At 55.1% G+C, this 24,859-nt stretch overlaps 1 protein-coding gene across 1 annotated transcript; it reads left to right on the top strand.

The window, feature by feature from the left end:
• Window positions 1-471: 471 nt before the first annotated feature.
• On the top strand, window positions 472-24,006 carry LOC119096174 (nascent polypeptide-associated complex subunit alpha, muscle-specific form). The gene is made up of 6 exons (XM_037218977.1): window positions 472-505; window positions 903-935; window positions 5,112-5,193; window positions 9,674-9,930; window positions 10,193-10,412; window positions 22,967-24,006. The coding sequence occupies exons 2-6, from the start codon at window positions 924-926 to the stop codon at window positions 23,737-23,739; spliced, it is 1,344 nt and encodes a 447-aa protein (XP_037074872.1). The 5' UTR covers window positions 472-505; window positions 903-923; the 3' UTR covers window positions 23,740-24,006.
• Window positions 24,007-24,859: the final 853 nt, after the last annotated feature.

The following is a 24,859-nucleotide window of genomic DNA, read 5'->3' as shown; positions in this document are numbered from 1 at the left end:
GTACGACAAGTGTTTGACGTCACCAGATCGTCCTCTGCTGTACACTGTGCACTTCCTGTAGCGCAGACATTGTTGGCGTGTGTTGAAGTGTGCTCCTGACGGCGGCGGCTGCCGTGCGTGGTCGCGTGTGGTGCAGGCTCGGTTGCGCGTGGGACGGATGGAGTGGAGAGCCGCTGACCGAACTGCGCTGGTCCACAGTGGACGTGGGAGGCGCCGGCAGTGCCGCCGCGGCCGCCTACCAGCAACACCAGCAGCCGCACCAGCAGCAGCAACAGCAGCAGCTGCATCAGCCACCGCAGCAGCAACAGCAGCAGCAACAACAGCAGCAACAGCAACAGCAGCAACAGCAGCAGCAGCAGTCGTCGCTGATGCGGGCAGCAGGGTAGCAGCATGAGTTACGGTCCGCGTGGCGCGGCTCCGGCCATGGGCGGGCCGCGGCCCCCGCCGGCCCCGTTCATGGTGCCCCCCGCCCGGATCATACATCTCCGGACAGCAGCCGGGCCAGGTGAGACAGGCAGACGGGCGCACAGACGATAGCGAGCGGCGGAGAGGACGGGAGAGCCAGAGGGGCGAGGAGAGGGAGTCAGAACCAGCGGGAGAGAGTGCTAACGAGGGCGGGAGAAGCCAGAGTCGCGGCCGCTCTGCATGTCCTGGGGTGGCAGTGCTAGCAGTTGAAATAAACTTGTGCTAAATAGGTTGGTTTGAAGGTAAGAAACGTGTGTCGCGTCAGCAATTTCCGCTCTGGTTTGTGAGTGTTAGTGCTTTTTCGTGACACGCCTTGTCGTGTGCGCTGTGTTCGTGACAGCGCGAGAGGGGAAGGGCCATACAAGTGGTGCAACATTACAAGCTATCTGCACGAATGTTCATGAATGTTGTGTAATTCCTGCGTTCTTTGCTGGCAGGTTTTTGTGTTGCAGCCAACAATGCCGGGCAATGTGAGTACTAAGTATCTGGGTGCTCTATGACCGCTGCACTTGACGCGCCCATAAACACCACAAAGGCTGCCGATTGCTCATTACGATGCAACACCTATGCTCATTGTATGCGAATGGCTGTTGTGGACCGTGTCGTTGCTCGGCGAAGCAGGTATCTATCTCACTTTTATAGGAACGCGAATGCAGCGAGGTTTTGGGAGGAATTGCAGCGAATGCACGCCACACGGCTTTCGATCGGAATGCCAAAATTGATTGGAATGCAGAAATGTTAAGAACCACACAGGGAATAGTTGTTTGGATTATCGTCCCTGCCTGTTGCGTCAGTATATACACAACGTTTCGCCAAGTTAAGTCTTTGGTCGTGCCACCTGAACTTGTCCTTGGAATTGCTGGGTTTCTTCTTGGAATTGCTGGGTCTTCTGATTGCAAGGCCAGTGCTCTACCAACTGAGGCAACCGGAGGGGCTCTTCCCAGTGCCCTCCCGGTTCCGGCACGCGATTCCGCTAGCTGAGCTAACTGGAAAGATCCTTCCGTGTTGTTACCTTCCGGTCGCAACAGATGACCTGCAATCAGTAGACCTAGGTTCGAATCCCAGCACTTCCAAGCAGAAAATTTCGGGTTGCCACGCGTACATGACAAATCCAGGTATTATCTGGTTTTTCTAAGGACTCCATAACACCTGGCGACGGCCAGAGACCTCACTGATGTACATACATAGACGATGTAGATGTACATAGACGTATCGTACATGCTAATACACCAGACGATTACATTAGTTCGAACAATGATGCCATGTGTAACATACTAGTACCTCGTCTCAGTCCTTCCGTACGGTTTATTCCATTCTTGCCCCCCTCCCCACACACCGAGGATTAATTTGCGACGTCACTGCCAGACGGCGTAGTGTTCCCACCAGCCAATACGGGCTCCGCGTCTTGAATGCATGCATTTCGGAGAGCTGTGGATTGAATTCTATGGTGTCGATTTCGGTGAACCTGGCACCAAAAGAGCTCTGATCTAAGTGGCGTTCTTATCTAGAGGGGGGTCAAACTGCCGTGGTGTACAAGGGTGCGGTTTTCTGCACGATGCCCCATGAATTCTTCAACTTGTGAGCGACGGTGTGCGGTCTCGTAGGTGCAGACCATCGCACCGCGGTCTCGCAGGTGCAGACTATCGCACCGCGGTCTCGTAGGTGCAGACTATCGCCACCGCGGTCTGGTAGGTGCAGACTATCGCACCGCGGTCTCGTAGGTGCAGACTACCGCACCGCGGTCTCGCAGGTGCAGACTATCGCGCCGCGGTCTCGTAGCCGCGGCCGGCATCGCCACCGTATATGTAAACCAGAGGTCATGCGCTCGGGCCTGACCGGCCCAGGACCTTCCTTGCAGCTTACAGTGGATCATAATGCAATTTTGGCTACGGGCTGATGCATTCTAGCAGTATATCGTAGTATTTGTTTCCTAGACACCTTATTTGTGGTGTGTGGGGGGGGGGGGAGGGGGAGGGAGAAGTTGATGGATGTAATCGCTACTTGAACTCGAAAACATTCACTATTGAAGCGTCTTCTACATTACCACTAGTCGTAGGGTGAAGCATATTGAGTGGGAATCGAAACTGGAATTCACTTATCATCTAGTGGATTGTTGATGTTGCGTAGAACTGTATTAGCATAACTCCGCTCCACCTGTTTTTCCGCTTGACCGCCCCACCTATCAACAGGCAAGGAACGAATGCATCTCAACCAGCCATTTGCCCAACTTGTCCCATGGTGTCCGCACAGATACACATAGGCAGCCTAATTTCTTGCACGTTGCGATTTGACGGACGGAAAAAGCTGACAAACTGCCAAATGCAGTGGGAACGTGGACGTCATTCGCTGTAATTGTGCACGAGATTGCAACGCAGAGTATCATTAAAGACCGAGAGCGTTTGAACGTAGCCGAAGGTGCGCTCCGTCATGAGGAAACACGATGTCGGTCCATCGTACTTAAGAAGCATGAAGGGCCCCTTGTCATTTCCATTTGCATTCAATGATCCCTGTTCTGTCTGTTTCACCGCAATAAGGACCCATCTTATAAACGATCCATACGAAACGAGTTTTTGTATTTAACATCAGCTGACATTCCACATGCATACGTGGCCATTGCGCATCATTAGTCTGCTAGATAAAACAAGATGTTAAAAACAACAGGAAGTGATCAGGGTTAAAAAGCACGCAAAACGCATGCATGTATAAACTAACCCCACCGCACAAAAAAGACCTGGCAGTGCGGTCCAAATTTGTTGAATTTTTCGTAGGGTCAAGGGGCTCGATGCTTAATTTCCTCCTTCGTGGGATTACGGCAGGACGATTGTATTGTTCCTGAGGCTGGCCGACCCAACATGCCTAGATTGCCGAGATTGGGAGTGCCGTATTCGACGTCCGCATCACCCCACCCCCCCCTCTCCCATGGGACGCCAGGTGTGCAGCTGTGCACGGCACATGCAGCGGCGCGCAGCTGCACCGTCCCCAGGACCCAGCGTGGCCACCTGGCGAGCGCGGTCGAGGCATGGCAGCCAGAGTGCAGCCCCCGCCACCCCTTGTGCTGAATGTTCCTCATCCACTGGAGGCTTGTGTGCGGAAGCTGAGATTATCCGGATCGTCCGCGCGTCGGCTCTTGGCTAATTGACGAAAGCGACCGATTACAGATGGCACAAGTGTTAATGACCGCACGTTCAGTACGCATCCAGATGAGGCTCGAGCCTCCTCAACATACGACTGAGCTCCCGAACTTACAGCTGAGCCCCCCGCCCCCCCCCCCCCCGCCTCACCCCTCCGAGGACGGATCCAGAACGCCGCCTCGGGAGGCGCCAATCACGGCATGGGCGGTGGAGTGATCTAAAAGGGGTCCGCATTTTCAACCATGGGATTTTGGTTCCGTTACCTTGCTCTAAAACAAAATTATTATAGCCCAAAGTTGGCGATACTTCAAAATCCAGAAATGTGTACGCATCGCCCAGCTTTGCCCGTCTGTAGGGTGGGGTACGGGCCGACTGCCCCCTCTTTTAAACCTCTCCCCCCTCGGGCTTGCAGCTAAGTACACCCAAACAGCGAGCCCTTCTGATCTCCCAGCCTAGGACAACGCTTCCGTGCAAAGCTTGAAAAACATGCCAGTCACAAGGCTTCCTGCAAGAAAATCACATGTGTGATGCATTCCATGATTTCCTTTCTGTTTTCTCACATAGCTCCCAAATAAAGCAAAACACAAATGGGTGCCCATCCTTCAGTTCCACGAAATGCTTCCAAATCCGAACAGAAATCTGTATTTGGCGCTAGGGATCCCCAAGCACAGCCCCTATCTATCCCCCACCGGTTTTGCGAGACAGCACCGCCCGCGATAGTCGCATAAACGCAGGCAGCCGCCTATTGCGCTGCGTCTCACAACCAAAACGGCAACCGCAATCGTTTTTTCATGAGCGGCCCACCGGCCGGCAACGCAAGCCGCCTCGTCAACACCGCAGTTCCACGCCGCCCCGCGCCGATTGAGACCACCCCCGCCAGGATTCCGTGGGCGACTGCCCTGCCACCTACGGGTTATTTTTGTACTTCTGGCCGTTTTGCACTGCTTAAACCCGAGACTTTTGCTTCACATGTTACGAAATTATTCTGACAATGGTGCTCAAAATATGCCATTTTGTCTTTTTACTTTACTAATAAAATATCCGTATTTATTTTGGTTTCGCATGATGGTGTTATTGCTCGTCGGCCATTATGGCCGCCGTGATCCAAAGCCATAGCCCCCGCGGATTTGGTCGCAGTCTCCTTCGTGATTGGTCGGGCTCCGCAGTGACGACAGCACGTGGTTGCGGCGAACCTGGCGGCGTGGCACCATATGCTTGGTGCTGGTTGGAAGCTCGCGGGATTTAAGGTTTTGATATATTTGCATCGGCATGTATCAGCCATACAATGAACAGAATCCATACGATGTGATGGCAAGAATGGTGCGTGCAGACGTAAGTTTGATGCGCGGCGGCGTATGTGGTGTAATGGCGCCCGTCGCCGGCAGCTTTCTTCGACCTTGTGCTCTGCGATTCAATGTCCGGACGTTTGCCCGAATAAGTTGAGGGGGTCGAATATTGTGATTAAGTGCTGCGCTGCCGACATTGATTGCTGAAGTATCCTGTTCTGTGTTTCAGCCATCGGCGGTGATGCAGAACCAACGTTTTGTTCAAATGCAGTACCAGATGGGTGCATATCCATTGCCAACACAAGCACAGAGTGAGTAATTCCTTGATTGTTTGATGTGGTTACTTTCTATGTGTTTCATTTTTATTTTTGCTTTGGAGCAGTAATCCAGACATCAACATCTATGCCCTGAACATGCTGTCCTATAATGTGTAGCCAGTGGCATGAATGTGCAAAGGATTTTACTTTCTTGTAGATTATATATCACTTCTGTTTTAAATTACATGTGTGGAGGCTATGGTTGCCTCATCATATTCTAAAATGTATCAGGGAAAAGTATCACAAGGGGTAGCTGGTTTTGCAGCTGCCATGTGGAGACTGGCTGCCAAACCGCTAAGAGTTACATGTTCCCCCATATTCATATCCAGCATCGTATCAGAGTTGTGCTGTGAACTACATGCATATGGGTATCCTAAACCTGCCCATTTTCTGAACTTTATGCCAGCAAAGATGTGTAAGACTGTTAATGCATACCATTTCAAGGTCATCCTGTATTCCCAGGAAGATGTCTTTCAGTTCCTGGCATTCCACTGACTATGCAGTGATTGAGGCCAATGGAAATACAATTGATGAGTTTTTTAATTTGGTTGGTGTTGTTGGGTTGTTCATGTCTGGCATTGAGGAGTTGTTCACATCTGGTCTGGAGTTGAGCACAATTTCCAGATAGAACAGCTGTTAATTAGTTCTCAATATTGTCCAGCATATGGTGACAAGCTAAAACTTTCATTGGGGATCACATTTATTAAATAGAGAAGCTGTGCTATGTTGAGCAGTCTTTGACAAAGTGTACCAATAATTTAAGTAAACCCCTTCCATCATAAATGATGCTTGCTTCAATGTTTTCAAATGTAGAACACTCCCTTTAATAAAACATACATTGTGTTCTGCCTATACATGTCACAGGCTCAGTACCTTTATATTTCTGGATATCCAGGGACATAGGATAATGTTTTTAACAGCCTGGGCTGGCTGGGTATCCTGACCTCCAAGTGACAGTATCACCACTGGTTGATATAATGTGATAATCTGTGTGTAGAGGCACTAGTTCTTATCAGTGTTCTATGAATGAGACAGTCTCATGATAGTTGATTTGGTTTAGCAGAAGTGTACTTGTTCTTCCTGGGTGTGTGGCATCAATTTTTGGGTTAGGTGTAAAATTATATCAAAATAGGATGGTTGACTGTAAGGTAGAAGTTTGGCTAACTTTTGAAAAGAAATTGATGAACATTCACAATGTTTTCTTATGTCAGTTAATTACATATTTAGACACACATCCAATGGGCACCCACATGGGAGGCATTTTGATCTAAGAATGTGCTGCAATTATTTAAGAAGTGCTTTTCAAATTTGTTGTAAAATTCATGTAGTTGAATTGCCAGCAGAGCATTTGGTTGTTTCATGTCTTTTCATTTCAGTATTTCAAGTTCTTCATGATGATTGTGGGAAATGAGTTTTCTCAAAGTATGCTTGATTGTTGTGGATCGGGGAATAATTAATGTAATGTTTGGTAAGTATTCAATCATTTTTAATCAGGTTACTTCCAACTGCAGGGCTTAAAGGTTAAGTCTGGACCATGGTTTGACAACAACATATTTTTTCTGTTTCATGTCAGGTATGTATGAGCATGTCACAGAGTTCCTTTCACAGAGTTCCATTTGATGCACATCACCTGACATGACCTAATATAGTGTCTAGTAGTAACTGAGCATTTGGTGAATTATGAGCCATTAATGTTCATTCTAGGGATAATTCTGATATATTGCCATATATTATATAATTCTAGCAATAAAAAGGAAAGCATGTGTTCTATTGTTTTAATCATGTTCCTTTCAACTGCAGGGTTTGAGGGTAAAATCTGGACCATGGTTTGACAACATATTTTTTTTGTTTCATATCATGTTATATGTATGGGCATGTCACAGAGTTCCTTTTGCAGAGTTCCATTTGATGCACATCACCTGACATGACCTAATATGTGTCCAGTGGTAACTGATCATTTGATGGATTATGAGCCTTTAATGTTCATTCTAGGGATAATTTGGGCCTGGTATAGATGATGTGCATGTCAGGCCCCCAGTCACAGCTCAGCTGCATTTTCAACCAGTCAGCATGCACCCCCAGGCATGAGCTGAAACTGGTGATTGCGTGACATGGGGAAAGTAAATGACAAGGTTACATACTTGAATATCCCAAGCAGATCAATCAGATGAGGTGACCATAGCAGTTGACATAACCTAAAACCTCTGCAGCAAAGCAGACAGCTGATCTTTACTTCTTGTCATGCATTATCTTAACAGACAATAACCAAAGCAGCATGCAGCCCTAAGGTTGGACACAACTGGACAGAGCCTTAACACATTGTTAAAAGTGATAAATAAAGATGCAAACAAATATGGTAGCATATCAATGAACAAATAATGCCCTGGCTGATGAATAATGATAATCTATTCATATACAGAAGATATGGAATGCTTTGCACAGGTGTGCTATGATTTACAAAACAAACATGGCTGCTCCAGTATGTGCAGGCTCATATTTGATTACATGTTCATGCTGCTCTGAGTGTTGGCCTCCTAAATATACACCAGTTTTTGCCAATGTAGCCCATACCCAGCCAGGTGGTGAATGCCTCTGGCCTGGGTTTGTGGCTGATAGGGTCCCAAGCAGCCTAGAGACTTGAGAAGGGGGCTTGACACATGAGAAGGAGGATAGTGTTGGGGAGCTGTTGTTATCTTCCATGAGAAGTAAGATAATGTTGGAAAGCTGTTGCCATTTTGAGGGGTTTTGCACTTCAAAACTTGTCATGTCAAGGTCAGGTTTATCTCGAGCGAGTACTTGAATTACCATTGGTCATGATGGTAAAAGGATGCAAGCTTTTTGACATTTGACATGATAGGTTTTGAAACTTGTTTTAGAATCAGAAAAAAATCATGTGGAGCTTCTCTTGAATGATATGCTCCATGCATAGCATGCAATGGTATTTAGGAAAGGTTCTTGACACCTTGTAAAATGGCTATTTCCGGGGCCTTTGTTTCCAATGCTTGGCAAGAAATCACCCACCCACCTATCAAAATACTTGTATATGACCACAAATTTTGTGCCAAGTAAGGTCAATTGGATGCTGTCATGTCAGCAAAATGACATGTATAGGAGAATCCTGGGATCCTCAACAATCAGTTGGATATGGTTTTGCCATGGCTGCAGATGTCAAAAAGTGTTTCTAACAATTTATTATGGGGACAGGTTGTTTATTTTGCAGGGTCATTGTGTATTGGTCTAAATGCTGCTAATTTGCTCAGTAGTAGCATGCACCTGTCTGGTCATTTTTCATGGCAGGCAAGTTGATATCTAATGGCATACATGATCCAAGCAGCATGCACTTTGGTTCTTTTAGGCTTCCGTGCCATAGGCGAAGTGCTATATTTCCTTTCCTCAGATTTTTTACAATAGAAAAGCTCCTTTCAACCTTAGTTTCTGATTGTGAGAAACAAAATTTGAAACCTTAGCTGCATGCCCAAATTTTTCCTTTGTCCTCATAGTGATGCTGCATGCTCTGGCCACCATGCATTCATATGTTGTGTATATGGGTGTGTGCGTGCACACGTGCATACGTGTGCGCGCGCGTGTGTGCATGCATATTTGTTCTTGTTTTTTGTGTTGTTCCAAATCAAGCTGACAAATATGTTCAATCCCAGCTACTGAGTACTTCTCACAATCACACAATTTGTGAACCAGAGGAAATACTTATCAGCCAGTTTCAGTGCCCTGCCCAATCTACGGTCATTAAGTGCATGCAGTGTTAGTGGGTACTCCCCGAGCACAGAGATGCACTCCAAATAGACATGTGTACTGAGTTGAAGTATGCCATAAGTGCATAGCCTTAAAGCATATGTCCTTGGGCCAAAACATGCTCTTAGCTGTGGTTGTGTTCCCAGTTGAAATCAGTATCAGAAATTGTAATGCTTATAGCCAGCTCAATAATGTGTTTTGTAAAACAATGACGATTTCAAATCTTAAGTTTTAGGATGTATCCCAAATTACAAGTGGGCTTAACCAACCACGAGGTATGGTGGGAAACTATCATTGCCATGGAAATTGAAGTGACACTGTCTCTTTTATATGCATGCAAGGTGCTATTCTCCTGAAAATGAAGTGTTTAGATGTGATCATGCTGTCAAGGACTATCTGCGAAGACATGTGGGAGAACCAGATTCAAACAGATGGCTGAATGTTATTTGTTCAGCTCCTGTGGACAAAGTTCTTGCACAAAAACCTACATTTCTTAGCACTGGGTTGCACCTGAACGCCGCTCTTCAACCTGTGTCGATTATTTCGCTGTTCCACAAGTGGCCAGTGTTCCATGTAGTTAGTTTCAACGCGTACGTCCGTGCCAGGCTAGGCCGCGGGAGACGGAGCGCTCGTGCAGTTGTGTGGATGTTGGGGTGGCGCGGCGGCCGACCGCCGCCTTGGCGTCGCACAGCCACCTGTAACGCGGCGGCTCTGGCCGCGGCAGGCCACGTGTACCCGCAGCCGGTGTGGCAGCCGCAGGGCCCGTCGATGCACTACGGCGTGTCTCAGCAGCACGCGCAGCGCCAGGTGCCGCTGCCGCTGCCGCAGCCAGCGGCGCCGGCCGCGCCGGCCGCGCCTCCGTCGCGCGGCAGCCGGCGGATAGCCATCATCAACCCGGACACGGGCAAGGAGGTGTCCACGTCGCGGGAGGAGCCGGCCCCGGCCGGCGGCGCCGACAAGGAGGCCTCCGCCACGCAAGGGGTAGGTGCGGCCCTGTCTCGTGCGATGAGGCACCCTCTGGTGGCGACGTTGGAGCCGCGGGTATGCGCGCTCAGCAGGAATATAATTTGTGGGTCGCACGTGTCTGATACGCGGTGGTGCGACCGTCCGGTTTGTTTTTGCAATGCTCCGCCATTGAAGCTGTTGATTGAGGGGTGCTCGCGCTGGCCGGACTTGACGCCCTGCCACGCGGCTTTGGACGGCCGGGGCGGCGGGCGCTGACGGCTGGCCGTCTGCTCGCCAGGGCACCACAGGTGTGGCGGCTGAGTTCGCGAAGATGGTGGCGCAGGCGGCGACGTCTGGCGCGCCGCGCTCGCGGACCACATCCGAGACGGTGGTGACGCCAGCCGAGGGCGCGCCGCCGCCCACCTCCGCCGACCAGCTGAACGGCGCCGTCACATCGCCGCCGGGCGCCGGGCCGCCGCCGCCGCCGCCGCCGCCCGAGCAGCAGCACGAGGATGAAGGTGGGTCGGTGCTGCGGCCGCCGCCCGCCCCAGCACATCTGGACTTGGTGTCGCACGGTCGCGTTGATCTGCCGGGATCCGCCGGCTGCGGTGGCGTGCCGAAGTGGTCTCGTGTTTCTGGCGGGGTGCATGCTGGGGACATTCGCGGCCGCTGCGTGCGCCACTCGTCCCTGCAGCCTCATCCGTGTGAGCGAAACAACCGGATTTTAACCTGCACACCAGTCAACAGGAATATTATCATGATCCATTATCATTTAAAGTTGACGAAATGGACGTTTGGAACGAAATTAACAGACACACAGTGGAACGTTGTTAGCTGCCTTGGTTTCAACATAGTCCGACTGCTCACTTTTCGTTCTGCCATGCTTGATTGCTTCTTGCTGACTTTTAATCCCACATAACCTAAAATGAAAGGGCTGTTTATGCAGGTATTAAAACCCACCAAATGTGTGAAAATACTATATACTCACCTTGTCAGCATTATGATGAGAGCGCTCATATGATGCAGTTGAATTTTGTACTTTTTTGAGACAGTATTAACCTTATTCCCTTGTATAAAAAATACAGAAGAATGGAGATATAGATGTGATATTTGTTACATGCCATTATCGAAACGAATATCGTGTCGCCGAATATTCTTTTCGATAAAGACATGTAGCCGACACGTCACATCTATCTTTTCCTTCTCCTGTTTTAATGCTTAATCATCCATATGCATATTGTTCCTCGCAAATGCACTTAAAATCTCACGTTATCTTGTGCCTTTTTATGTGATGTCTGATTTTACCCTCTAGATCATTGATAGTTCCCTAGATCGGAACACGAGTTTCATAGATCCGATCTGCAAAACTAAAAAAAAGCAATTGAAAACGTCAACAACAGCATATAACATAACTTAACCATCAACGACATGTACCTTACACAATGTTGTGGGTATGACCCATGACGCGTAAAACTGAATTTTTTTCTAAGGGGGGGGGGGTAGTTGTCAACACGCTCATGTCAGAACATATTAGAGGGTAAAAAAGGACTGCTGGTGCATTCAAAATGTACGTGCACCTAACTATCTGCAACTTCCCTGCTAGCGTTCCTACTGGGAACGTCAGCCGGGGTGTCTTGCTATATCACGGGTTTCATTTAAGGCCGCGTTAAGCGAGTACAGCTTCTTGAAAAGTCGCCCTGGCCTAATCTGGATGTGATTTTTTTGTGGGTTGGTGGGGGTTGGAAACATGCCCATTTTTGTGCGTTTTATGAATGGACAGTCAAACGCTGGAAAACCCCGCCCAATTTCTGCTACTAGTGGACCTGTTTTGTATCGAGTGTTATTGCAGCCATTGCCCCGCCCCCCCCCCCCCCAACAACAAAAAAACAATACGCAACAAAAGAATGCCTCCCAAGCATCCAGAATGTGCGGGTCAAGCAGCCAGAGTATCATTGAGTTATATATTATATCATTGGAGTGGTACCGAAAACCGTCAAGCCCGTAGTGGCGTAAGGCATGGGTCCCAGTCGCACTGCTCAGTGTTGAATTCACAATCATGTCTTGGGCTGTTTTGGCGTGGTGAAAACGCGTAATGAATAAGCTTGTTAATCCATTGCAAGTAGCGTATGTCAAAGCGAGCTACGTTGACGAATACACGCGTTTGACTTCAGACGTCATCACCGTAAAATGGTAAAAAAGAAACAAATTTGAATAAAACCGATTGCGGTATTATCAGGGGTTGATCAGAACTGTCGCTGCAGTGCTCGGCATTTCGGCGGGGGGCGGGCAGTAGAGGGCTCTGTTAGCACGTTTTACCCGCTGGTGGCGCTCACATCGCCGCTCAGTACTACACTGAAGCGCTCAGAATGGGGGCCTCGGCGAGCTGGAGACCATATAGTTTCCAAAAAGCATTCTATGCCAGCTGCGTTGTTCCAAACTCCAATACCACGGACAGTGGCTTGGTGACTTGTACGTGACAGTGACTTGGTTTCTGTTCGCTGTGCATCAGTTAAATCAGTTAAATCAAGCCTCTATTTCACTACAATTCCTCAGCTATGTATGTAAGAAACCACATGCCTGTTGTGTGTGGAGAATGGAGTTTAGCAGTAAGTGTTCGGCATAACAAATAATAGGAGCGTGACATCCAAGCAGTTCAGCTCCAGCCACATGCCTGGTGTGGGTGGAGAATGGAGTTCATCAGTAAGTGTTCGGTATAACAGATAATAGGAGCGTGGCAGCCAAGCAGTTCAGCTCCAGCCGCATGCCTGGTGTGGGTGGTGAGTGGAGAGTAGCAGTAAGTGTTCGGCATAACATAATAGGAGCGTGGCAGCCAAGCAGTTCAGCTCCGTGTTCTTATGTCCAGGTGCTCCAAGGGTGGGAGCATGGACGCGTTTGCGAGGATTTGAGACAAAATTGCCCCCTGCTCCGCACGGCGGGGGATGCTGCACTTCCTCAATCTTTGACCGCCAAAGGCCACACACGATTTTAAGTGGTGATACAAAGCCACCTTCAGATGACGCGAGGATCACTCAATAGTTCCGCCAGTCGGAGCAAGGGGCGGTAGTGCCACATGCTCTCGAAACACGTCCCAGATGCCTTACTGGTCGCATATGCCGGCGGATGGCGTCTGACTTGCCGTGGGATGGTGTGGAGAGCCATGAGCGATGTCAGGGCCGTCCTACGGTGCTGGACGAACCCGCATCGTGGGGCGAAGCGATCACAAAAGCGGCCTTGCTTCGGAGCATATCCGGCACGTCCGGAGTGGTTGGAACCACTATTTAAATCCAAGATTTGGAAGGGCCTGTCAGCTATATTGGTTAGTTGGATAAGAGCTGTTTCGGCGAGTCAAGACAATTTCAAGGTTCTGGGATGTGGGTGATGGATAACGGTAGGGCAAGCTATATGCACCTGAGGACCCATCCGCGGAGGCTATTCCCACTCAGGAGCCCCCTCTGCGGTGTGTGTGTGCGTGTGCGTGTGCGCGTGCGCGTGCGCGTGCGCGTGCGTGCGTGCGTGCGTGCGTGCGTTCGTGCTCGTTGCTCGGGCCGCAATGGGCCACCACCAGGAGGCACTTCCGCCCACTCATGGCTGGCGCATGCAGCCTACCCCAGGCACGCGGGGCAGGATCAAGGGGCGAGTGAACTGCCACCTCTCATTCATGAATAGACGAATGCCCCCATCTGCGGAGAACGTGGGAAAGACAGCTCGTTGATTAGCGTTTAGATCGCATATGATCTCGAGCTGCCCTGGCGGGTGCGTCGGGCATCACAATAGCGCTTCTGCACATGATGGGTCAGGCGGCCGCGCTCTGTTGCCGGTCCGTGCCGGAGCCGCGCGCGGTCCGGCCCCGCGGACCCACAGCCACCGCCTGTGTGGACGCCGGGGCTTAGCGTGGCCAGCCTCCACCTCAGCGACATGGCCACTTTAGGGATGAATGCTTCCAGTTCATTCGGGCTGTCAGGGCTTCTTCCACAAGTTGGTGGGAAGGCCAGTAAGGGTGTTTGGAGCACTGCTCTGGAACGTCCGTTCCTCGCGTTGCAGATGTAGCTGTGAATGCTGGGTGATGAGCCAATTCTCGAAGCATGATTTTCGTCATGGGGATGCTGTCTCCGCCCAAGGTCGAATGTCAAACTATGGGCTCATGTGGATTTAGGTCAGCCGTGCAGTGCTCAAGGATGTTGTAACTTGGCACGGATGACAAGCAGCACTGGGCCACGTGCCACGTGCCACGTGATTTATGTGAGTGCGACAGTTCGTACATGAACGACTGGTTCAGGGAAAGGCGAAATTCCGCTGCCACCAGTCCAGGTCGTGGTCATTCAGCAGTTCCTGCATAGCTCTGCTGAATGAAATGAATCCATGCAGCTGTGGCCAGTGGGGAGATGGCCAATGGTCTCGGAACAACGCATTTAAATTAATTAATAATAAGTATAATCCGCGAACAGGATGGCCGGCGAAGACTCGCTTTGGGTAGGGATTAGTGCGCAGCTGGCGTGTGACTGGTCCCGGGTGTGGGGTCTGTGCTGCCTCTGGACATCCCAGGACGCCGTGTATGGATCAGATCCCAGAACAAGCGTTCAGCGACGTGACGAGTCGGGGGTCGTCCTGGGTGATTTTGTGGAATGTACACCGATACGTTCAGAGGAAATCAACGCCATGACGTCATCCAAACCAGCGCCAGGGGCACGAGTGTCGCCTGCTTGGATGAGGAGTGAAAGGAGGCTTGGCTCAGCAGGTTGATCTAGCCCATCCCCAAACCAGATTTCTCCACGAATTTCGGCCACTTGAATGCACATTTCCGATGTTAAAACAAAAAGATTGTTCGTCGGTTCCAAAATGGGCACATCACCGTGGGCAAAAGATCGGACAATTGGCTACATGCAGCAGGCTGTGCTGTCGCTCATGCTGGACCACCAGGGGACCGACCTCGAGCAACGTTTTCTGTCACGGTTTGACGGATGCGGAATCACGGATGGCTGCCTGCCGTCGCTGATCGCGTTTTACCATTACATTAGCGGGAGAATGCCGCCACCGCTATGATTCTGTGATTCATGCCTTTGCCACTGTTGCGGGAAACCTGAGCTAATTTTCTTGGCCAGCTAGTGCTTTTGATAGCTGTCAGATGTTGTAGGCCATTGTTCTTTATCCCAATCCAGGTGTTATCATGTGCAAAACTTGTCAAACATGTGCAGACTGGCCTGTCATATGAAAAGTGAGCGTGACAAAGACGTTAGGTAGCTTTAGGATACTATTTGATACAGAAGGAACGTGGTGCAAATTATTGCGTGTTAGGTACGTGCTGTTCTAATAGTGGACAGAGCTCTCCTTCAATTCTTCGGTTCGATATTGCCTTTTTGCCCATACTTATTGTGGGGGCTTAGATGGGTATTGGAGGGAATGGCTCAACACTGGCGCAGCCCCCTCTCCATCCCGAAATCACATGAGGTGACGCTCCTGGCCAGGAGGCTGTCCCATGGTAAATGCCTGTGTTTAAAACAAACGTCCTGACATTGATCTTCAAGAGGTATCCCAGCGTTGACTTGCATCCGCTTGCGGAGTTCGGGTCGCGGGCCAAAACCAGTGGCACGCACGCACACACACCGGAGTTCGCCAACATATGAGACGGCAGACACGAAGCCCTCGCAGCTGCAGTGCACGCGCACTATCCCAAGGCAAATGACTGCGCTGACTTGTTAGTTCAGACGCCAGTAGCTCTCGTCGCAGCATTTGGCGTCTGCCCCGGGCGTTATCGCTGGGCGTTGTGGAGTGACGCGGCGAGAGCCGTCACCCTACGGGCGGCTGGGCTGCTGCCGCTGATCCCCGGAGGGGTGCGCTGTGGCCTACCGGACGCGGTCGGCTGCCGTGCTGTCCTGGTTTTGCGGTTCGTTTTCGAGCCCGTAGGCTGGCATTCCAATTTGCGGGGCTCGCGACCGGGCCCCACTAGTCGAATTAATTTGCATGCAGTGAGCTGTGTTGCCTGCTGCCACTCCGCTGCGGCGGTCCGCAGTCATGCACATGTGTGGCTAGCCGCCAGATCGTGTTCCGCGTGTCACGACGGTCGCATGCTGCCGGATGCCCTCCAGCAGGCACGGTGCTCTGCTTGGCTTGGCCTCTTGCTTGCGGTTTCATTGCGAAAGCGGACCGAGGTCCGATATCAATAGGAGGCTTCTATACTGCCTTGCGAGACGTCCAGTGAATGTGTCATTTCCGCGCCAATGTCTAGTTGTGTTACCAGTCCGGCTATCCGATTTACCTCCAAGTCACTGCTGGACGGTAGAGGCAATGCCTTCTCCCAGTGAGCGACGGCCCCGAACAGTCGTGACTTCCCGGAAAAGGCCGTTCAGATCTGGATGGGCGAGTCTGGATGTCCCGCGGCCCACTTCCGCCGCGTCACTTCTCTGCCCCGAACCGTGGCGCCCTACTTCAGCTGGTGGACGTCCGGGATCCAGCGTTCTCGATCCCTCCGCTCCGCCAGGTAGCCGTCTGGATGCGGTCGGCTTTCTGGAGCCGCGTGCGTGATCCCCCTGGAGGACGCTCGTGCAGATGCACCCCAGCTTACTGGGCTGCGTGTTTTGCGCGCCTTTTACGGCCGCAGCGGCACATCGCTCGTCATCCGTATCGATGATTCCAGCGCGGCGACATTTTCATTGGGAATCGCCAAACCTGTCGCCGGAGCGGTACGTTGCGCCTGCAAGCCTGCAGGCGGCAGGGCCCATTAGGACCGTCAGCGTGATGCTGGGGCACTCCTCGGGCAGCGGAACTACCCAGAGCGCAGCAGTGCTGACCAGCGACGGAGGGCTGCCGGCGCACCCAGCGGCGGGTCCCGCGTCAGGGAGGGTCGCTCCCGGCCGATCTCGCAGGCTGCGAAGCGCCGCGTCATCTGATCTTGTCAGAACCGCGCAGGCGGAGGCTGCGCCATGACAGCTGTCGAAAAGCTGGTCATTGCCCTAGGATTGGGTCGGCTGTTGTGGACTCGTCCACATGTGGGGAAAACTCGCTCACAGTATGTGTGCAAGCTTCGCCGGCTCCGTTTCGACACTTTGTCTTGGCTCATTCTTCAACGGCCAGATGATCTCTGGAGCGATCATCGATTTAGTGTCATGTTCCAGACCAGAAGATATTTTATCCCAATGTCACGTTTTTCGAATCAATTTTGCGGGAGATTTTCTCAATTCTTCAGCAGCGCGCCTGACTAAGAAACGCTATGGTTAAGATCCACCTGTGAAAATCTGGATATTGTGAATTAAAAGGCGGGGGTCCCGCTATGAAAACACTTCGCAGGTGAAAAAAACACGCGGGCGCGTAACCTGGGCGCTGGCTTTATTAATGCAGCGCCGAACACGTTATACTGGACTAACGCGTAGCTCACTGAAGCACTACCATCCAGCTCAAACGGCTCAATAACGCCATAACTGCTTAATTTTTTGAAAGTGGTACCGGGATATCGTAGTGAAAATTGAACAGGGATATTCTATAAGCATCAGTTCGCAGAGCTAAAAGGCTAACTTGAGTCAGCCGATGTGCAGGCAGCGTCCGACTCGGTGTCGTGGGACTCCGTGTCACTGGTTATCCCAAGATGGACACGCAGGCGACTCAAGTTTGCCCCCGAATACTGCATACGTCGTGGAAATCTGTCGTCAGGCTATCTTTTCAATGTTGCAGTCAGGATTCTAGCAATTTAATTCTTTTGTTCGGAGGGGTTAGAGTTGACGCAACCACCGGCTTATAAGAATCTCTCAGACTCTGCAAACGACTCGGTGTTGCTACTGGACGGGTCAGCTAGGTCTGTATGGCGTGGAAGGAGTTCGGGCTATTTGTCAAACTGTCTTTCAGATTGAGTTTGGGAAACTTCGTGTGTTCTGACCGACGCTGCTCGCCGAAATGCAGGTTTGGGGACGACGTTTTCTGAGAATAATGGTGACTCGAGACATTAAAACATCTCGATCATTACACCGTTTTACTCCAATCCATGCCGACCGTGACTTCTGGTTCCGCCGGATAACCGCCTGCTGTCCTAAAAGGTGAGAGCTCTGTAGGGTTGTAAAAACGGGTTGATCTTTAGTATCTCCAAAGGGATGTCCATTGCCAGCTGCCCAAAACAAAAGGCTCGGCATCGACTTCTCGATTTTTTTTTGTTTAAACGCAGACTTCGCATACCACACGCCCTACTCAGTACCCTCCTTAGCACACCTGTATGGCCCAAATTGCGTCGTTTTCCTCGGAACATCAATGACAGTTTTATGTCACATCACCATGTGCTTTTAACTTCGTTGACGGTCGGAAGACTGGCTGCCCTCGACACCGCGCTGATATCTGGTGGGAACGAAACCAGAGGGCGGCCGCGTTTTTTTCGCTGCTGGGGCACTGCGGCGCCACCAAGAGAGATCGTTTGAGGCTGCACGCTGTTGGAGTCAGCTGGTGACCGGGGAGTGGGTGCCAAGGCATTGCTGCTGTCGGCCGCTTACTCCCCGGGCCGTGCTGGGAGGCATACCGGCTGGTGGAGCTGCCGCGCCGCTGGGGCTCGGTTCGGGCCGCGTAGGGGTGGAAACCGGAGTGGCAGCGCAGCCGTGCTCCTGCCTCGCCGCGCTTGTGTCGTGACATGTCAAGGCTCGACGGCCTGCTTGGTCTTAGCCAGCTGGGGGAGCTCGTCGGCGGCGCGGGCGTGTACACAAGCCCAGGCGGGAATATGTGTTGCATCCGACCACTGCGGGTCGAGTATGAATGAACTGCTAGAGGTGGTGAGCGCCAACGGCACCCCCGCATGAAGCTGCGCAGTCGTGCGTCGTAGGCGATGTTGGGATGCTCTGCGTGGGGTCGGAAGGCATTTTTGTCTTTTGTGTAGGCAATGGTAAAAGGAAAACCGATGAGATGTGTACGCTGTAGGTTTGTGTGATATTCCATCACCTTATCCAATAGCACAGTGCGTAATGGGAAAGGCACGGATACACAGGGGCATGAGAACAAGGGCTGTGCGTCTTGCTACCGATTGATGAGGTTGTATGGCACTGGGCTCTGCACGCGGCATCGCTATGTCACACAACAGAACGCGTTTGATAGCTGCCACCCCGGACTGGTGGGGACTGCGGTCACTGATTAGTGGAGTTTCAGCAGCTCCTTGGTAAAAGCATACTATCGTTAAGGGGCGTACGGATCATCGATGGAACACCGGAGTACCCACAGCTGCAAACGGCATATAGCTTACAGCAAGCGCATTGGAGGTTAGCTGTCGACGATTTCAAGGCGCCAGAATGAGGACCGAGGTTAAAGAAAGGGATTTGTTGAAGAATGAAACAGTCCCAGCTTCATCACTGTTGTAACATACAACTGAAACTTAATCGGTGCTGCCGGTAGCCTCTTCGTCATGGTATACATGGATAAAGTGCAGTGTAAGGTCAAGTGACCGGTGTGGAATATTGAGGAATGACTGCATCGGGAACGGTTTGTTGTCATTACAACACAATACGTTCAACACGCTGTCGACAGTTGTTCTGAGGAGTAGCAGGTCACACGCATCGGTGGGTCGCATCGTATGCAGCTGAGAGTAACAGCGCTCGACTTAGACGCTCAGGCTGGAGCTCCCGACTGTCGCCACGTCCGGCGGCGCCGCGCTCCGGTGGGGTCGGGCCCGGCCCTGGTGGGTACCGACCGGCGGCGGCACGCTCCGGTGGGGTCGGGCCCGGCCCTAGCCGCGCTCCGGTGGGGTCGGGCCCGGCCCTGATGGGTACCGGCCGGCGGCGGCGCGCTCCGGTGGGGTCGGGACGGTTCTGGGAAGCGGGAGGGGTTGGGGGAGGATCGGTCGGCGGCGGCGCGCCGCGCTCCGCGCTCCGTTGGGGTCGGGTCCGGCCCTGGTGGGGACCGGCCGGGGGCAGCGCGCTTTGCGTTAAGCTGCGGGCCATGTCATGGTCGCCGGACAACGGACACCGGCCACCCGGCCACCGGATACCAGTCATGCTGGTTCCTCGCCCGGGAGAGGGTAGCAGGTGTAGGGTTTCGGCGATTAGTGACGCGGTCGATAATGGCCGACCGCTTCTCTCGATGTGGTGTCCCTGGTGGTGCCCTTAGGTGCAGACGCTTGCGCTCGTAGAGAATGCGTATAAGTTCAAATGCGTAGAGTCGCAAGAGCCTTGTGGAGAAGATCGCGCGATTCTTTTCGTGATCATCGAATGCCGCTAGAAAGTATTCCTTTTGTCTCTTAGTTATTCTTTATTTTAACTCAGCTGCTCCCGCTTGACGAGTTCGAAACAGGACGTCCACCGTTCAGTGCAGTTGAGTTTGTCGTCCTGCGGCACCGGACCTGGCTTTGTAAAAAATTCACTTGACTGGCAAATATTTGGTATCAATTTGATTTGCTACAAAGCTCGTGAGCCGTTTAGCGGACGTAATCGCGATCGTTCACGGCGCAGGCACATGTGTGGTGGCCCCACTGTACCGGCGAGGGTAAAAGATGGAAGGAGCGATCTGTGCCGCTCATCCACGGTCGTGTCGTCTCCACATAGCGGTCGGCTCTCCTCCGCCGGTGCCCACTGACCGCCATTGTTCCGCCCGACCCGTTCGCCGGCCCGATGCATGCAAGAATGCGCCGGTGGCACGTGGGTCCTGAGGGGTGGCGGGCGACGTCTGGCGGGGCTGCTCAGACGTTTTCGCCGCCGCCGCCGCCGCCACAAGGTCGCCGGCCGGGCGCGGTCACGTGATCGGGGCCGGCGCGGTGCTGCCGCCTGGCGGCCGGCCGGCGAACAGCACTGCCTCTCGGCCCGGTCGTCAGTGGCTCGGCCAACATGGTCGCGGCGGTGTGCGCGCAATGTGCCGACCAGTGAGCGTGGCCCAGTGTACCGGTCGACATGGAGAGCGCTCGCGGCGGCGGTGACCGCGCCAATGGCGTGCCCTCGTCCCGCAGCCTGTCGCGCGAGCGGCAGGCGCGCGGGCGCGGCGGCCAGAACCGTAAGTGCTGCGGCGCCGCTGGGCGCTGGACCCAGCTGGAATGCGGCCGGTGCTGGTACACAGCGCTGGAGGCGCGGGCGCTGGCCGGTCCTGGCTGAGCGGGGGGAGGGGGGAGGGGGACGAGTGCGCCGCCCGGTCGGCCGGCGGGCCGCGTGCCGCGCGACCCCGGCCACTGCGTGGGCGGTGCGGACGGACAGCTGCTCCCACGGCCTTGAGGCCAGACGGCGCGACCTGTTTTCGGGAGAGGACCCGATCGATAAATACCGCCGGGCCGAGCGACGGACGGGTTGCCGCGGCGGCGGCGCTGGCCCCTCCGAGCCTGTTGTGCAGTTGGCGAGCGGTCGGCGCCGGCCGTCGCCAGAAATAGTTGGCCGGCGAGCCCGTCCGCGCGGCTATTTTTACCGGGCGGCGATGCTGGAGAGACGCCGGCGATTCCGGGTGAGGTGACCGGGCTGGTCCGCTTTCTACCGGCGCCGGCGGGCCGGCCGGCGAAGCTTTCGTTGCCCCCGCCCGGCCGGATGCGCGACACCAGGCCCGGCCGCGCCGCCGGCGGAGGAGCGGCCGGCCGCCAGCTGACCCGTGTCTGGGCCCAGCCGGGCCGCGGGAACTGAGCCGGCGGCGGCGGCGGCCGGGCGTCGCCGGGTGGCAACGGTCGCGCTGTCGGCCTGTCTCCAGCTGACGTGACGGCTGTGACCTCCCGGCCCGACTGACGGCCGGTCCGGACGTGGCCCGTCGGCCCCCGCACACCGCCACCGACGGCTGTCGGCGCACAGCGGCGGCGGTTCGCTCACAGTGCAGCAATAACTGTTCGGCGCCCGGGCCGCCGGCTGCGGTGACTGGCCACTGCCGGGGCCTCCAGGCAGCGACGGCGGTGGCGGGCTGACGTGGCAGGCGGCTGACTAGTGCCGCTTGATCACCTGCAGCCGCTCCCTTCACTCGGGGGGGGGGGGGGGGGGGGTGGGAGGGTGGGGGAGGAGGGACCGCGTCAGTCACTCCTTTGCGTTTAGAAAGTCTCAGTAAACTGCGCCAATATCGCGTGAGTCGCGATCTCTCCCGGGATGAAGCTAGCACTAAAAACGAATGGGCTACAATTGTACTGCTTCTCTGAGTCTTTTTCATATTAGTTCAGGCTCGTTTTGAATTGTCTTCCCGCGCTCGGTGCACTTGTGCTTCTGCCCTTCAGCTGTGCTGCTCCTCCTGCGCGGCCTGGCGGTGTTACGTAACGTCAGCGTTCCACGTGGTCCCCACTGTACGACATCGGCTCATCATCGAGTCGCTGATGCAATCCATTGACGCCGGGTGGCCTGCCGTTTCCGAAAATGCCCGGTTGGGTGTGGCGCTGGGTGTGGCGGGACGGGTGTCTGTCCGTAGCTGAGTGGCACATGTGCGGCTAACAGCTGTCACCCGGCGCTGGCGGTCCGTAATGAACTACTGGTGACCCGGGCGCTCGGTCTGTCGCGTGGTGCGCGGCGCGCCCACCGCACTGGCGGGCCCGTCTCGCCGCCTGCCGCGAGGCTCTGGTTCACCGCTCCAGGCGTCTGGTGTTTTTCTCTCGTCTGCGCGCCGGCATCTGCGTGGGTGGGTGGGCCCGGTTAGGGTGCGTGCCGCGCCGACGTGGCGCCGCCGACGCCGGCCGGTGGCCGAGTCAGCGCCGGCCGTCTCCGCCTGACCATTTACAGCCGGGCGGGGCGCCACGACAGGCTCGTCGAGCGGCACCCGGCTGGCGCTATCGCCACTCTGGAATGCAGAGGCGCCGGCCGAGCGAAAGCCAGTTGCCAATGCGCGTCACGCGGCGACCGGCTGCCGGGCCACGTGGGCGGCGGCGGGCACAGTTTGCACCTCGACAGCCGGCTCTGCGTCGTGTCACGCGGCCGCCGCCGCCGCCGCCGCCGCGAGTGGTGGCTGGTCGGCGGGCGCTGGCGGCTGCTCCCGCGCCACGGTCGCCGACCGGCCAGGCCGGTTTTATTGATGTTGGATGTGAATCGCATGGTCCGGGGCGGAAATACCCGGCCAGCTGTCTGCGGTCGGAGCGGCACAGGCGCCGGTCCGTGGGATCGGGCAACCGCTTGTTCGCGGCTGGCTGCTGCTGTTGGCCCCGCGGACTGGGCATGCTGACCGGTCGTTTCTGTTTCAGGTCGCCAAAGCTCACAGAAGAAGACCAAGACAAAGCAGAAGATGCGCGAGCTTAATCGGCGCGCCGAGGGGAAGGAGGGTGGAGGAGACATGGACGCCTTTGTAGACAGTAAGCCGGTGGTGGAGCGTCCCCCGGTGCCGCCGGCAGCTGCCGCCAAACCAACCACTGCGCCGTCTCCGCCGGCTGCCAAGCCAGCGCCGGCCGCGGCTGCGCCTCCTCCCGCCAAGACTGCCCCTCCTCCCGCCAAGACTGCCCCTGCGCCTGCGACTCCCGCCCCGAAGCAGACGCCGGCGCCGCCGTCACCCGCTCCGAAAGAAACTCCCGCTGCGAAGCCAGCTGCTGCCCCAGCGGTCCCCGCCCCGAAACAGGCCCCGGTGGTGTCGGCTCCCGTGAAGTCGGCTCCCGAGCCGGTGACTGCCCCGAAGCAGGCTGAAGCTGCTCCCCCGGCTCCCAAGCAGGCGCCTGAAGCCGCGGCTCCCGCTGCAAAATCAGCGCCTGCTACGTCGGCCCCAGCCCCACCGAAGTCAGCACACGAGGCCCTGCCCTCTGCTTCATCCAAGCAGACGCCGGCGGCTCCTGCCCGTACTCAGAAAGAGCCCCCCGGGACTGTGGCGCCTGTAACCAAACCGACTCCTGAAACTGCGGTTCCTGTTCCGAAGTCGGTATCGCCGCCGGTTGCGCCGGCTCCCAAGCAGGCTTCTGCGGCTGAGGCTCCTGCGACAAAGCCGCCCGCTGCACCGCAAGCCACGGTGCCGGCTCCCACCACGAGGTGACCCCGGAGGTCGCGACTCCGACAGCAGCGACGACTGCCGCTCTCGCTGCAGCCCCCACATCCACCCCCGCTCCCACCCCGGTCGCCGCTCCGGCCTCCGCTCCCGCCCCCGTCTGGAAGGCTCAGTCGGCCGAAGGGCCGGCGCCCGTGGGAGCGTCTCCGACATCGGTCCCAGCGTCTACGCCGATCCCGACTCCGCCGCCGGCCGCCGAGCCCACGGCGGCGGAGGTAGCGCCCAAGCGGACAGGCGCCGACGCCGACGAACCGGACGCCGCCTGTCGAAAACCAAGCCACAGTCGGTGCCCACCGAGGTCAAGACGCAGGTGACGCTCGCCGAGCCTAAGCCGCAGTCGACGCCCACCGAGCCCAAGCCGCAGCCGACGCCCACCGAGCCCAAGTCGCAGTCGATGCCCGCCGAGATCAAGCCGCAGTCGACTTCCACCGAGCCTAAGCCGCAGTCGACGCCCACCGAGGTCAAGTCACAGTCGACGCCCACCGAGCCGAAGCCGGAGTCGACGCCCACCGAGCCGAAGCCGCAGTCGGACGCTCACCGGGACCACGCTGCAGTCGACTGCGCAGCCGGAACAGGAGCAGAAGCAGAAGCAGGAGGGGAGGCCAGGAGCAAGAGCTGGAGGAGGGCGAGATCGTGGACGGCGAGACGCCGGTTGTGAACGGCACAGCGGGCGAGGAGGAGGCGCTGGCCACGCCCCAGAAGACCAAATGGCAGCTGGAGGTCGAACGGATGAAAGGTGAGTCACTCGGTCGGCGCAAAGCGGCCGGCGGCGGCGACAGGTGCGCGCAGACCGTTCTTATGACTGACACGTGTGTGTGACTGATCGTCTGCGACCGGGTAATGTCGGGGTCGATGCTCCGTTGTCGAGACTCGGGCGTGCGAGCGCGGCGCAGCCGTCTGCGCCGCCACCGGTCGTCTGACGGCGTGTGCACTGTCCGCTCTCGGCAGAGGAGTCGCTGCTTATCGGCCACAAGATGCAGTACGACCGGGACGAGCTGCTCAAGCTGCAGGTGCACCCGCTGTCGCGACAGCGGCCCGACCAGCTGCCCGACCTGCCGTCGATCGTGCGTAAGGAGCGGCCTGCGGGTGACGCGCGCGCCTTCGCCGC

The sequence above is a fragment of the Pollicipes pollicipes genome, unplaced genomic scaffold (assembly GCF_011947565.3).
Source record: "Pollicipes pollicipes isolate AB1234 unplaced genomic scaffold, Ppol_2.1 Scaffold_1911;HRSCAF=2240_pilon_pilon_pilon, whole genome shotgun sequence".
In the NCBI taxonomy this organism is placed as follows: Eukaryota; Metazoa; Arthropoda; class Thecostraca; order Pollicipedomorpha; family Pollicipedidae; genus Pollicipes; species Pollicipes pollicipes.
The sequence above is the reverse complement of the archived record's forward strand: the minus strand, read 5'-3'. Positions and strand labels throughout refer to the sequence as shown.